We start from the raw sequence: 14,078 nt of genomic DNA on the forward strand, positions 1-14,078 counted from the left end.
AAGGAGCTGGCCCCTTTAGAGGAGGTGGCGAGAAAATTGGGAGCTGTAACAGTTAGCAGCAAAAAGTAATTCTTTACATTTTAAAGGGGGGGGGTCATTTATACGGGAAAAAAAATTCTGACAAACCATTTTTTTTATTTAGGGAAATAAAACTGCTGTAAGAGATAAATTTAGCATTTTCATCACACGAGTGGTATTATGATTTGTTTTGACATGATTTATGTCAATGTTTATGGGTTTTTGCAAATAAATGGCACTTTTTTTTGTGAAGGTGCTGACCCTATAAAGCTAGTTAATCATATGGAATTAGAGCTATTTGTCTACATCACCTCATTTTCTGCTAAATAATGGTAACATGGTGAATTCTCTGAATGTGTTTGGTCTTGTGAAAATGTGAAAAACCTGAATGTTCCATTGCTGCTTTGGGCCAAGAATTAAAATGGAAATTATGGACAATGTGGACAACAGCTCTAATTCTCTCTCTTTGTGCTTCTTCTGACAGAGTTTGCTGGACACAGTCTCTTATGGAGGCAACTTACTGCTCAACATTGGTCCGACCAAAGATGGTACTATCCCTCCCATTTTCCAAGAAAGGTTGCATGGTGTGGGACAATGGCTACGTGTTAATGGTGAAGCAATATATGCATCAAAACCATGGCGAGTTCAGAAGGAGAACGCTACTAACATAATATGGTAATGGCTGTCGGGGTTAAATGTAGCACAACTGTTTCTTTTCCCTTCACTTTACTGCACCATTCTTCAGACTTTTCTTCACTTTTGCTTCATGCTTAAAGACAAAGCAAGAAACGTAAAACAACTTGCATTCCTGTGACACTGCTGATATGCAGAGAGAGCCATGGACAAAGAGTAGCTACTAAGCAGGAGAGGGAAAGGGAAAAAGAGAGGCTGGGGAAGAGAAAGAGAGGCGATGGGTGCAGGGGATGGTGGGGGGCTAGGAGTTCTCAAGGGCAGGGTTATAATGGTTGGTAGTGGAGAGTGGAGAGGACGGTGCATGCAGCGATGCACTGTTATGTCTTTAATACTCTTATGAATGACTCCACGAGGTCTAGTATTGTACTTGAGCTGTTGTGACCTTAGTCCCGTTTATTGTAACTCCAGAGTGAGGCACAAGCAAGGTTCCCGGTTTGATTCCCAGTCTATGCTGAGACAGTACAACAATTGGCCTGAATGTTTCTGAATCTGGGAAGGGTGCTTCTGATCGCCAACAAGCGGCCTCTGCTGAACGTCCATGGACGTTGGGTTCAGCCGTGATGTGTCTACCGGTAAATAGCCGGCTGATACTGCATACCCCACTCGCACATGAATCCTCGGGTTTTGAAAGCGCCTGTCAATCCAACTCCTGCATTTATACTGGGCCCTGCACAGCTATGCAGGTGACCCTCGGGTCTCCCACCACAGTGCCCTCTGGTGGCACACCTTATGTGACACTATAGTTCGTATACATGGTCTACATAGAAACATAGAAAATAGGTGCAGGAGTAGGCCATTTGGCCCTTCGAGCCTGCACCGTCATTCAATAAGATCATGGCTGATCATTCCCTCAGTACTCCTTTCCTGCTTTCTCACCATACCCCTTGATCTCCTTAGCCGTAAGGGCCATAGCTAACTCCCTCTTGAATATATCCAATGAACTGGCATCAACAACTCTCTGTGGCAAGGAATTCCATAGGTTAACAACTCTCTGAGTGAAGAAGTTTCTCCTCATCTCAGTCCTAAATGGCCTACCCCTTATCCTAAGACTATGTCCCCGGTTCTGGACTTCCCCAACATCGGGAACATTCTTCCCGCATCTAACCTGTCCAGTCCCGTCAGAATCCTATATGTTTCCATGAGATCCCCTCTCATCCTTCTAAACTCCAGCGAACAAAGGCCCAGCCGATCCAGTCTCTCCCCATATGACAGTCTAGCCATCCCTGGAATCAGTCTGGCGAACCTTCGCTGCACTCCCTCAATAGCAAGAACGTCCCTCCTCAGATTAGGAGACCAAAACTGAACACTATACTCCAGGTGAGGTCCCACCAAGGCCCTGAACAACTGCAATAAGACCTCCCTGCTCCGATACTCAAATCCCCTAGCCATGAAGGCCAACATACCACCTGCCTTCTCCACCGCCTGCTGTACCTGCATGCCCACCCTCAGTGACCGATGAACCATGACACCCAGGACTCGTTGCACCTCCCATTTTACTAATCTGTCACCATTCAGATAATAATCTGCCTTCCTGTTTTTGCCACCAAAGCGGATAACCTCACATTTATCCACATTGTACTACATCTGCCATGCATTTGCCCACTCACCTAACCTGTCCAAGTCACCCTGCAACCTCTTAGCATCCTACTCACAGCTCACACTGCCACCCAGCTTAGTGTCATCTGCAAACTTGGAGATATTACATTCAATTCCTTCGTCTAATTCATTAATGTATATTGTAAATAGCTGGGGTCCCAGCACTGATCCATGCGACACCCCACTAGTCACTGCCTGCCATTCTGAAAATGACCTGTTTATTCCCACTCTTTGCTTCCTGTCTGCCAACCAGTTCTCTATCCACTTCAATACATTACCCCACATACCCCCAATACCATGTGCCTTAATTTTGCACACTAATCTCTTGTGTGGGACCTTGTCAAAAGCCTTTTGAAAGTCCAAAATTCACCACATCCACTGGTTCTCCCTTATCCACTCTACTAGTTACAGCCTCAAAAAACTCTAGAAGATTTGTGAAGCATGATTTCCCTTTCATAAATCCATGCTGACTTGGACCGATCCTGTCACTGCTTTCCAAATGTGCTGCTATTGCATCTTTAATAATTGATTCCAGCATTTTCCCCACCACCAATGTCAGGCTAACCGGTCTATAATTCCCTATTTTCTCTCTTCCTCCTTTTTAAAAAAGTGCGGTTACATTAGCTACCCTCCAATCCATAGGTACTGATCCAGAGTCCATAGAATTTTGGAAAATGACCACCAATGCATCTACTATTTCTAGGGCAACTTCCTTAAGTTCTCTGGGATGCAGACTATCAGGCCCTGGTGATTTATCGGCCTTCAGTCCCATCAGTTTCACTGACACTATTTCCTGACTAATAAGGATTTCCCTCAGTTCCTCCTTCTCACTAGACCCTCAGTCCCTTAGTATTTTCGGGAGGTTATTCGTGTCTTCCTTAGTGAAGACAGAACCAAAGAATTTGTTCAATTGGTCTGCCATTTCCTTGTTCCCCATTATGAATTCACCTGATTCTGACTGCAAGGGACTTACATTAATCTTCACTAATCTTTTTCTCTTCACATATCTATAAAAGCTTTTGCAGTCAGTTTTTATGTTCCCTGCAAGCTTACTCTCATACTCTATTTTCCCCCTCCTAATTAAACCCTTAGTCCTCCTCTGCCGAATTCTAAATTTCTCCCAGTCCTCAGGTTTGCTGCTATTTCTGGCCAATTTATATGCCTCTTCCTTGGATTTAACACTATCCCTAATTTCCCTTGTTAGCCACGGTTGAGCCACCTTTCCTGTTTTATTTTTACGCCAGACAGGGATGTACAATAGTTGTAATTCATCCATGTGATCTTTAAATGTCTGCCATTGCCTATCCACCATCAACCCTTTAAGTATCATTCGCCAGTCTGTCCTAGCCAAATCACGTCTCACCATCGAAGTTTCCTTTCTTTAAAGTTCAGGACCCTAGTCTCTGAAATTAACTGTGTCGCTCTCCATCTGAATGAAGAATTCTACCATATTATGGTCACTCTTCCCCAAGGGGCCACGCACGACCAGATTGCTAATGAATCCTCTCTCGTTACACAAGACCCAGTCTAGGATGGCCTGCTCTCTAGTTAGTTCCTCAACATATTGGTCTAGAAAACCATCCCTTATACACGCCAGGAAATCCTCCCCCACAGTATTGCTACCAGTTTGATTAGCCCAATCAATATGTAGGTTAAAGTCACCCATGATAACTGCTGTACCCTTATTGCACGCGTCCCTAATTTCCTGTTTGATGCCATCCCCAGCCTCCCTACTGCTGTTTAGTGGTCTGTACACAACTCCCATTAAAGTTTTCTGCCCTTTGGTGTCTGCACCGAGGCAGAACCGGAACCTATGTCCTAGGCGGAGTGTTTGCCAGTGCTGTTGGGGAGGGGTTAAACTAATATGGCAGGGGGATGGGAACCTATGCAGGGAGGTAGAGGGAAGTAAAAAGGGGGCAGAAGCAAAAGGTATGAAAGAGAAAAGCAAGAGTGGAGAGCAGAGAAATCAAGGGCAAAAATCAAAAAGGGCCACATTACAACATAATTCTAAAAGGACAAAGAGTGTTTTAAAAAAAACCCAAATAGATTCCACATTATCCAAGCTAATTTCCTTCCTTACTATTGCGTTAACTGCCTCTTTAACCATTAACGCTACCCCACCTCCTTTTCCTTCCTGTCTGTTCTTCCTGAATATTAAATACCCCTGGATGTTGAGTTCCCAGCCTTGTTTACCCTGAAGCCATGTCTCCATAATCCCAATTATATCATATCCATTAACAGCTATCTGTGCAATCAATTCATCCATCTTATTACGAATGCTCTTCGCATTGAGACTCAGAGCCTTCAGGCTTGTTTTTTTAACACTCTTTGTCCTTTTAGAATTATGTTGTAATGTGGCCCTTTTTGATTTTTGCCTTGGGTTTCTCTGCTCTCCACTCTTGCTTTTCTCCTTCCTACCTTTTGCTTCTGCCCCCTTTTTACTTCCCTCTGCCTCCCTGCAAAGGTTCCCATCCCCCTGCCATATTAGTTTAACCCCTCCCAACAGCACTGGCAAACACTCCACCTAGGACATAGGTTCCGGTCCTGCCCAGATGCAGACCTTCCGGTTTGTACTGGTCCCACCTCCTGCAGAACCGGTTCCAATGCCCCAGGAATTTGAATCCCTCCTCCTTGCACCATTCCTCAAGCCACGTATTCATCTGAACTATCCTGCAATTCCTACTCTGACTAGCACATGGCACTGGTAGCAATCCTAAGATTACTACCTTTTGAGGTCCTACTTTTTAATTTAACTCCTAGCTTCCTAAATTCAGCTTGTAGGACCACAACCCATTTTTTACCTATATCGTTGGTACCTATATGCACCACGACAGCTGTCTGTTCACCTCCCCCTCCAGAATGCGCTGCAGCCGCTCCGAGCCATCCTTGACCCTTGCACCAGGGAGGCAACATACCATCCTGGAGTCTCGTTTGTGGCCGCAGAATAGCCTATCTGTTCCCCTTACAATAGAATCCACTATCACTATAGCTCTCCCACTCTTTTTCTTTTTGCCCTCCTGTGCAGCAGAGCCACCCATGGTGCCATGAACTTGGCTGCTGCTGCCTTCCCCTGATGAGTCTTCCCCCCCAACAGTACCCAAAACGGTGTATCTGTTTTGGAGGAAGATGACCGCAGGAGACCCCTTCCACTGCTCTGCCTGATGGTCACCCATTCCCTATTTGCCTGAGTAACCTTTACCTGCGGTGTGACCAACTCACAAAGCGTGCTATTCACGACATCCTCAGCATCGCGGATGCTCCAGAGTGAGTCCATGCGTAGCTCTAGTGCCGCAATGCGGTCTGTCAGGAGCTGCAGCTGGACACACTTCCTGCATACCAGTGTCCCTGACTTCCCACATAGCACAGGAGGAGCATGACACGGGCCTGGGCTCTCCTGCCATGATTTAACCCTTAGATTAACTTAATTTGGCAACAATGCCAAAAGTTTCCTACTGATAAGAAAATAAGAAAAAGATCAAATACTCACCAATCCACCAGCCAATCACTTACCCGCTTGGCTGTGACTTCACACTTCGATTTCCTTTTATTTCTTTGTTTACCTTCTGCACTTGCACCAGCCGCTCCTCCAACTCCCGTTGGCTGCTCCTGTGGCCGCTCCCCGACGATCGCGCCCTTTTATGGACCTCTCCAACTGCCGCTGGCTGCTCCTGTCTAGAATTAGCAGTTACTGTCCCTTTGTGCAATTGCTAAACATTCATTTGGTGGAAGTGATGTCACACCTGTCGAGTTTCTGGAGGCTGTTTCTATCTGTTCTGTTGGATGCATCTCTGCACCGTTCCAACATTATTGTTCCGTGTGAGAGTTTGTCACTGAATTTTTGAATAACACATTTTTTAGTTCAGTAATTCCCGTGGGGAGATACCATCATTCAGTATGGTGTATTATGTGTATGTAACACCTAAATCCAGCAGAAATCATGCTAAATAATGAATTATTTTAACTGAGTGTAATGGCCCTGAATTTGCAATCATCCTGCGGGGAAGTGCCTCCTCCGATCCGGAAATAAAATGGTGCGGGAGGTATGGAGATTCGCGGTTCTGGCCGTCTCCAGGTACACACGGTTAGAGGCCCACATATCTCAGGAGCGCATGCAGTTTGCAAGAGCCCCTGGGATCACATGGGCCGGCCCAACCAATAAAAGAAGGGAATCCACAATCATGCTTATGTGGATTCCTTTTGTACGGAAGCTTCATAGGTATGAATGAGAATACCCCCAAAAGTACATCCACACTTCAAATAATTAAAAAAAACATTATAAATTTAAAATTAATTAAAGTGCCATTTATTTCACTATTTAAAACAAAAATTAAATGTTTTGAAAAATAAATGTACATGTTTTAAAGGGGCTAAGAATAAACTTACCTTATTGTACAGGATTTGTAATGTATAAATGATTGCAAAAATTTTATTCTTAAACTCTTACGCTGGTAGAAGCAGGCCTTACTCTTGCTTTTACCAGGCGTAGGAATTTCATGGATATTCGCTGGGCAAATTGCCCAACTCTCCGCCCGCAAATGCCCTATTTCCCGGGGATGCGTTGTACCTGTCAAGAGAATTCTTGACAGATTGCAAGTTCCGGATTCTCCGCAAGCGCAGCGCGTGCCTGAGCCCGGAAACTTGCACGGCCCTTCCGGGCTCACCCATCGGGGCTCAATATCTTAGGGGGAAAACAAAAGAAAAGTACGTTATCAAATTAACAAGGTTCAGTAGTCCTATTGATTTCTTTCGATAGTTTCTTAAGAATTGAATAATGAAAGAATCGGCCAGACAGCAGGTTACAGGAATAGTAATGCCTTGTGACTTTACTGTTATTCTGCAGTCACATTTCCCAGAAGTCTCTGCTTTGAAGTCAGCATTCACCTTTGCGACGTGTCTTTGCCTCCAGGTACACCAGTAAGGGATCCTCAGTGTATGCAATGTTCACAAAGTGGCCCACTGACAACATCCTGGAACTGGAATCTCCAAAGAGCTCCCCGAAGACCAACGTATGTATTTAAGGATTTGTTTATTTCTATGTCTGCTTCTTGGCCGTTATTTGGCCATTTCACAGTTGTCTCCTCTAGAACCACAGGAGGGGCTGGACAGCAGACTCTCCACGACTACTGTCAGTCCCGTGGACCAACAAATTGCGACATTCCATTGTTGCTTTTGCCTCTGGTATTAATCAGAAGGTTGTTAAATATAGAAAAACGTTAGTCAAGTCCTGTAATTGTTGTTCTAAGATTGAATATAACAAAGCTGAGTTATCTGATACTCTTTCCCCATTTTCTCTTTCCTTGTCTGTTTCTTTTTATCCTCTTTATTCCTTTATATCACTTTTTGAACAATTTTTTCCTATAACTATTACTCCCTTGTCACTCTAAATACACCTTAGTCTTTGTCTCCGGCTACTGCTTTATTAACCCTTTTGAGTACTGCATGTCCTTTGGAACTTGCACGTTTGTTAACTGCTAAAAATAATTTTTATTTTATTTTAGGAAATGTTAATATTTTACATTCTCGTGTGAGTCTAAGTGCATTCCAGTCTCCCTCACAATCCTTTCTCCACTCAGATGTCTCTTTCCCTCTTTCCCCCCCCCCCCACCTTTGACTGGTAACAAAAGCCACAAAGTAATAATTTAGCCATTTCCTGTCTTCAAACACCAGCAGCAACCCTAGCCCCCCAGCTGCTGGTGACTGATCCAGTATCCCTCTACAACCTTCTCTTGCTGCTGATATACTTAAAGAATGTTTCGCTATTGCCCGTTGTATATTCTGCTACATTTATATAATGTTTCCTGATTTTCATCTCTCATCAATCTCTTGACCTTCATTAACTTGATTTTCTAGTTCTTCCGCCTTGTTCCTTCTTAGTCCTTTCCTGGATATTTCTGAATTTATATATGCCCTTTCCTTTCTCCTGACACCTTCCATAACTTGCCTTTTCATTTGTGTTGGTTTGGCTTTCCTGTTGCATCCTCTGCTTGTTCCTGGGATAAACTAACTGCATTGCAAAAAATACCTCCTTAAATGTCCTTCATTTCCTTCGACATTCTATCCTTTCAATATTTCTTCCCGTTTTATTCCTTTCATGTAGCAATTCATCCTCTCTGCTCTCCTGAAATTCAATTTCTTAATAGTTCTATTCTCATTCAACCTTATTTTAACCATATATTATATATATATAGATCTATATACAGGTGTGTATATATAGATCTATATAAGTGTGTGTGTGTGTGTGTGTGTGTGTAAAAAACAATATATTATCATCACTGGGTCCCAAATGGTCCCTCACTTAAACTTGGCTTATTGCTATTTTCTTATTCGCTAGGAACAAATACAGTACAGCTCTTCCCTTTCTGGTTTGCCTCACTTGCTGTTTAAAGATTATTGAAATAAACAACTTCACACAGATTGATTGTCCCCAAGCCCCAATCTATGTCAGGAAGATTAAAATCTGCTATGATTACACTGAGGCCGTATTACTAATCTATATGACCTCACTAGGCAGTACATCCACCTCCATTTTATTTTCTGGTGTCCTGTAACATTATTCCTACCATTAACTTATTTCCTCTTTCTATCTTCCAGAACCACTCAAGAAGATTCTGTGCCAGTTCCGAGCTCTTTCCTCTCAGTTCCCCTTCCTGATACACACTGCCATTCCGCAGACTTCCCTTTCTTCTCTAATCTCCCCGCAGCATGCATTAGCCTGCACATTGGTTCCCCAATCATCTCTTTAGTTCCTCAGTTTCAGTAACTCTGTCAGTTCCATATTTACCACCACTTCTAGCTGATCCATTTTTTCCCCTTTGCTCAAGACAGCTTGCAGTTTTAAAACCAAATCAGTGGATGAATGAGATTTGATTGATCTGTTCATGGAACAGATTCCCAGTTCAACGGATGTTGGGTCAAATAAAAATGTTCAAAAAGTAAGTATCTGGATATATCCGGCACATGGGAGCACCATCACCAGCAAGTTGCATACGATCCTGACTTGGAACTATATCGCCATTCCTTCATCGTCACTGGGTCAAAATCCTCCCTAACAGCACTGTGGGAGCACCTTCACCACATGGAATGCAGCGGTTCAAGCAGATTGCTCACCACCACCTTCTCAAGGCGCAATTAGGGATGGGCAATAAATGCCGGCCTTACCAGTGACGCCCACATCCCAGGAACGAATAAAAAGAAAATGAGGTCAAGGGTTAAAAGGATGAATGCAGGTAGAGAAGACTAAATGCTGCATGAAACTTGATTCGTTTGTGAACAGCTGAACCATCATAACATCGTACTGAGCAAGTTAACCAGATGAATTGCGGGTTGCTTCCACTGGTTGGGGAGACTAGAACTAGGGGGCACAGCCTCAAAATACAGAGGAGCCAATTTAAAATCGAGTTGTGAAGGAATTTCTTCTCCCAGAGGGTTGTGAATCAATGGAATTCTCTGCCCAAGGAAGCAGTTGAGGCTAGCTCATTGAATGTATTCAAATCACAGATAGATAGATTTTTAACCAATAAGGGAATTAAGGGTTACGGGGAGCGGGCGGGTAAGTGGAGCTGAGTCCATGGCCAGATCAGCCATGATCTTGTTGAATGGCGGAGCAGGCTCAAGGGGCTAGCTGGCCTACTCCTGTTTCTAATTCTTATGTTCTTATGAATAATATGAAGTACAGTGTCGAATGAATATTGGGATTTTACTTGTGGGAAACAGGGGAGGGACTTGTAAAAGTTTCCTCAGGAGATTAAATGGCTGTATAGACTCAATAGTGGAATGGATTTTATCCAGGCTGGGGAAGAAACAAGCTTGATGGATGGATTGAATGTTGTCTTATTTCATCTCCTTGTGTTCTCTCTCCAGGTGACAATGCTGGGAATCCCACAGCCCCTGAAATGGAAGGTTTCTCCTTCGCAAGGCATTCTCGTCTTCCTGTCCTCTATTTCTCTGTTTACTCTCCCCTCAGAAAATGGTTGGACAGTGAAACTGGAAGGCGTTTCATAATCCGCAGAAGCTGTCGGTTTAATTGAGAATGTCTGTTGAAGCAGCTCTTGGTTTAAAAAGGTTTTAGTGACTTTTTAAATGATATGATTTTAAATTTTTGATCAATCAGTATGATTCATTCTTTGTATGGTGATTTTAAATCAGTGTGATTTTTCATTTTTTATGGTGATTATAAATCGGTGTGATCTTTCAATATTTTGATATTGCGATTATAAATTCAATTCAGTCATCATCATAGGCGGTCCCTCGAACGAGGATGACTTGCTTCCACATGAGTTCACAGATGTTTCAATGAAGGACCCGATATTCCATCCTGAACTCCAATTGAGGGGGTGGAAGATGCCTGTGCGTGGATTTTTTTAACTTGTGGTGACCATTGCACATCAGCCGCCACATGGGCTTGACAGAGCTAGGCCTTTATCCAGTGGCAAGGGTTAACCAGGACGACTGGAGACCTGCTCTGCTGCACGGACCTAGTGCGCACACATATTGCAGTGTGGGCTGGCCCGTGCTGCCCCTGGGCCCTCGGCTCTTCTGGGCCCCGTACCTTCATTTTCCGCACCTCCGCCACGATTACTCACCACTCCTCCGCCACAAAACACTCACCGCACCTCCGCCACGATCTCTGCACCAAACATTCGCCGAACCTCCGCTACGATCAGCCACGATCCCGCAACGCTCCTCTGCCTCGACCTTCCTGCTCCTCTGCTTTTCCAGGGCCCCATCGATGCTCCTGCCCATGCTGCAAACAGCGACCTGGGTCCTGATGACGTCACCCATTTGTGTCCGCTCACGCTGGAAGTTGTAGTGGTCGCTCCAGCTCTTTTATGGCCTGACCTGCGGAGGTGTTCCCTCGCAGGTCGGGGGGCCATGATTTTGCAGGGCCCGCTGCTCCAGCTCTTTTATGGCCCCCCGACCTGCGAGAGAACACCCCGCAGGTCGGGCCACACAAGATGAATTAATAAGGGATAGCCAGCATGGATTTGTTAATGGTAAATCGTGTCTGACTAACCTGATTGAGTTCTTTGATGAAATAACAAAGAGGATTGATGAAGGTAATGCATTGAATGTTGTATATATGGACTTTCAAAAGGCATTTGATAAAGTGCCTCATAACAGACTTATTCGGAAAATAGAAGCACGTGGTAATTCCGTGCCCCCTTGATAAATCTCAAGTCTTAGGATTTGGCAGTGGGATGGTTCCAAAGAGGATGGAAGAAAAACTGCGGCGATAAGGCTAGTGTACAGATAGCAGCATATGTTGCCCGACTGAACAGTGCAAGGTGCTGAGTGAAGGAATTATGACTCCCTGTTTTGAGGCACTTAACTGAACCTCTGACATTATAAATTCCAGAAGTCGAGGAGAATAATAAAACTGTTGAACCATGAATTTTGCAAACTGATACTTTTTGTACTACATCACTTGCATTTATGTGAATAAGTAAGATCAAAGATCAAATTAAAGTCGCCCATGATGACTGCTGTACCTTTATTGCACACATCCCTTATTTCTTGTTTGATGCTGTCCCCAACCTCACTACTACTGTTTGGTGGCTTGTACACAACTCCCACCAGCGTTTTCTGTCCTTTGCTATTCCGTAGCTCCACCCATACCGATTCCACATCATCCAAGCCAATGTCCCTCCTTATTATTGCATTAATTTCCTCTTTAACCAGCAACGCCACCCTGCCTCCTTTTCCTTTCTGTCTATCGTTCCTAAATATTGAATACCCCCTGGATGTTGAGTTCCCAGCCTTGGTCACCCTGGAGCCATGCCTCCGTGATGCCAATTACATCATATCCATTAACTGCTATCCATTAACTGCTATCTGCGCAGTTAATTCGTCCACCTTATTCCGAATACTCCTCGCATTGAGGCACAGAGCCTTCAGGCTTGTCTTTTTAACACACTTTGCTCCTTTAGACTTTTGCTGCAATGTGGCCCTTTTTGTTTTTTGCCTTGGGTTTCTCTGCCCTTCGCCTTTACTGTTCTCCTTTCTATCTTTTGCCTATGTCTCCTTTTTATTTCCCTCTGTCTCCCTGCATAGGTTCCCATCCCCCTGCCATATTAGGCGTTCAAGTGCTGGGGGCATAGTATGACATGTGCACCTCGGCTCCGGTACCCGGAGAGGTCAGTATCTGTCATAGTGTGCTCCCACTTTACGACATAAGGTGGGACTGCTGTGAAACGAATGTGTGCTCCTCCCTGAATGACCCCTAAATTCTCCACTCTGTAAACGGGTGCTGGTCTGGATGTCTCACTCATGACTGGCATCCTGACCAATACCTCCACAAGTGTATGCTTGGACCGTCCGTAGTCTACTGGTACCGGGTAAGCTTCAGAGGCTAGACGGAGCTGACACGGACTTAGTGAATGATTATACGAGTGGAGTGCTGCGAGATGCTTGTTACTGATCCAGGAGGGGATTTGACCTTGGTTTTGTCTTCGCAGAGGAAGACACAAATAACCTTCCGAAAGTACTAGGGGACCGAGGGCCTAGTGAGAAGGAGGAACTGAAGGATATCTTTATTAGGTGGGAAATTGTGTTACGGAAATTGATGGGATTGAAGGCCAATAAATCGCCGGGGCTTGATAGTCTGCATCCCAGAGTACTTAAGGAAGTGGCCCTAGAAATAGTGAATGCATTGGTGATCATTTTCCAACAGTCTGTCGACTCTGGATCAGTTCCTATGGACTGGAGGGTAGCTAATGTAACACCACTTTTTAAAAGAGGAGGGAGAGAGAAAGTGGGTAATTATAGACCGGTTAGCCTGACATCAGTGGTGGAGAAAATGTTGGAATCAATTATTTAGGATGAAATAGCAGCGCATTTGGAAAGCAGTGACAGGATCGGTCCAAATCAGCATGGATTTGTGAAAGGGAAATCATGCTTGACAAATCTTATGGAATTTTTTGAGGATGTAACTAGTAGAGTGGACAAGGGAGAACCAGTGGATGTGGTGTATTTAGACTTTCAAAAGGCTTTTGACAAGGTACCATACAAGAGATTGGTGTGCAAAATCAAAGTACATGGTATTGGGGGTAATATACTGATGTGGATAGAGAACTGGTTGGCAGACAGGAAGCAGAGAGTCGGGATAAATGGGTCCTTTTCAGAATGGCAGGCAGTGACTAATGGAATGCTGCAGGGCTCAGTGCTGGGACACCAGCTCTTTACGATATACATCAATGATTTGGATGAAGGAATTGAGTGTAATATCTCCAAGTTTGCACATGACACTAAACTGGGTGGCGGTGTGAGCTGTGAGGGGGACGCTAGGAGGCTGCAGCGTGACTTAGACAGGTTAGGTGGGTGGGCAACTGCATGGCAGATGCAGTATAATGTGGATAAATGTGAAGTTATCCACTTTGGGGGCAAAAACGCGGAGACAGAATATTATCTGAATGGCGGCAGATTACGAAAAGGGGAGGTCCCAACGAGACCTGGGTGTCATGGTTCATCAGTCATTGAAAGTTGGCATACAGGTGCAGCAGGCGGTAAAGACAGCAAATGGTATGATGGCCTTCATACCTAGGGGATTTGAGTATAGAAGCAGGAAGGTCTTAATGCAGTTGTACAGAGGCTTGGTGAGGCCTCACCTGGAATATTGTGTTCAATTTTGGTCTCCTAATCTGAAGAAGGATGTTCTTGCTATTGAGGGAGTGCAGCGAAGGTTCACCAGACTGAATCCCGGGATGGAGGGACTGACATATGAAGAGAGACTCGATCAACTGGGCCTTTATACATTGGAGTTTAGAAGGATGAGA

General features: G+C 44.5%; 1 protein-coding gene across 2 annotated transcripts in view; it reads left to right on the forward strand.

Moving 5' to 3' along the window:
• LOC139279879 (tissue alpha-L-fucosidase-like) overlaps positions 1-11,698 on the forward strand; it is a 32,300-nt gene extending 20,602 nt beyond the window's left edge. The window contains exons 6-8 of one of the 2 annotated variants that reach the window (XM_070899177.1): positions 503-693; positions 7,214-7,313; positions 10,168-11,698. In XM_070899177.1, coding sequence (XP_070755278.1) covers positions 503-693; positions 7,214-7,313; positions 10,168-10,308 — 432 coding nt within the window. In that variant the 3' untranslated portion in view covers positions 10,309-11,698. Of the gene's footprint in view, positions 1-502; positions 694-7,213; positions 7,314-8,898; positions 10,126-10,167 lie in introns of those variants that run through there. The other variant, XM_070899178.1, reaches the window with a different exon arrangement.
• The last annotated feature ends 2,380 nt before the right edge of the window (positions 11,699-14,078 follow it).

Source organism: Pristiophorus japonicus, chromosome 14 (assembly GCF_044704955.1).
Source record: "Pristiophorus japonicus isolate sPriJap1 chromosome 14, sPriJap1.hap1, whole genome shotgun sequence".
Taxonomy (NCBI): Eukaryota; Metazoa; Chordata; class Chondrichthyes; family Pristiophoridae; genus Pristiophorus; species Pristiophorus japonicus.